Source organism: Puntigrus tetrazona, chromosome 2 (genome assembly GCF_018831695.1).
Source record: "Puntigrus tetrazona isolate hp1 chromosome 2, ASM1883169v1, whole genome shotgun sequence".
Lineage (NCBI taxonomy): Eukaryota > Metazoa > Chordata > Actinopteri > Cypriniformes > Cyprinidae > Puntigrus > Puntigrus tetrazona.
In genome coordinates, this window is record NC_056700.1 from 25406269 (window position 1) to 25407569 (window position 1301).

The 1301-nt window shown below is 37.6% G+C and overlaps 1 protein-coding gene across 1 annotated transcript in view; it reads left to right on the top strand.

Annotated features, from left to right (window-relative positions):
* LOC122327519 (E3 ubiquitin-protein ligase HECW1-like) overlaps positions 1-635 on the top strand; it is a 12748-nt gene extending 12113 nt beyond the window's left edge. The window contains exon 19 of the mRNA XM_043222945.1: positions 623-635. Coding sequence (XP_043078880.1) covers positions 623-635 — 13 coding nt within the window. The remainder of the gene's footprint in view (positions 1-622) is intronic.
* Positions 636-1301: the final 666 nt, after the last annotated feature.

A 1301-nucleotide genomic window follows, 5' to 3' on the forward strand; every position in this document is an offset into this window, starting at 1 on the left:
TATATATATATATATACATAAAAACTGTATAAAATGTTTATTTCCCAGTAGTTCTCTTACTCTTATTTCTCATTTTCATTCCTTAAATACATGCACATATAAACTTTACCCTAAAACGCTGACATTTGAAAAGACCTCACACAAAGCATGCTTTTGAAACATGACAAACAATAATTGTACCTTATACCGTCGCTCTGCAATTATATCCAGGAGAAACCAATTAAAAGGAATTTATGAGATTCCACATGACTTTTATCTCATTTAACCTATTGGTGGCAGTTTTTTGAGCATGCACTGAACGTTTGATTCAGGTGAAGCGTAAGTAATGACCCATTTCAGTTCAAATAAACTTATAATCAACATAGTTGATCACAAGTTGTTCTTGGGTTTTTGGGTCTGTGTGTTTCAGTGTCTTTTAACAGTCCATATGCATGTATGTCAGCATGTCGTGATTAAAGGCTGTTTCCAGGGTTGGCGGCACCACTTGTGCTGCAGGAAACCCACCCTTACAAAAGAGCTCTCTTCTGGCACACCACATTAAACCGAGTTTTGGTTAACTAATCATCCCTTAGTGGTCTGAGGAAACCTGGTGTTACCGCTAAAGCGAGCAATTCTGTCTCAGATCCAAAGGCTGAGACTTAATAACGTAAACTAGCAAACATGATAATACTGATCCTGTCCAGTTCAATTTTCACTTAAGTTGCATGCATATGCCAGCTATGGCCTTCTACGAATGTGTAAGCATACAATCGGAAGACAGTTTCTTATCAAAGTGCTAAAATACACAACAATGAGTTTACAAAGCTTACACAAATTCGCAAACACGAATCTATAACCAAGGCACGCTTTAAACAAGTTGATACGATAGTTGTCTGATGCATTACACATGTAAAGTAAAACCTAAAAGAATCACATGATTTGAATGTTTTCTTACAATAACACTGCTTAAAGATGTGCAAAGAGATTTGCATCATCATTTTTTATAAGTTGGATCATTTCAGTGAACATAACCAAACGTGTTTCCGATGTTTTAAAGGTTATTTTATAGCTATGTGGAACAAAATCTAAATGTCACATCTTTCGAACCAAGCCACATCCAAACCTGAACAAACATCAAGTGCCCGCCAAGAGGCAAATCAAAGCCCCGTACTGATAAACAGGCTTGATTTAATGGGGCAGTAAATGGCAGGGCGGCACTAATTTGCAGAGAACGGGCGGCACACAGATGCTGAGACAGATGCAGTAGCCTGAAAATAGATTGGAGTGACAGGCGTCCAATTTATGTCTAAAAAAACTGCAGT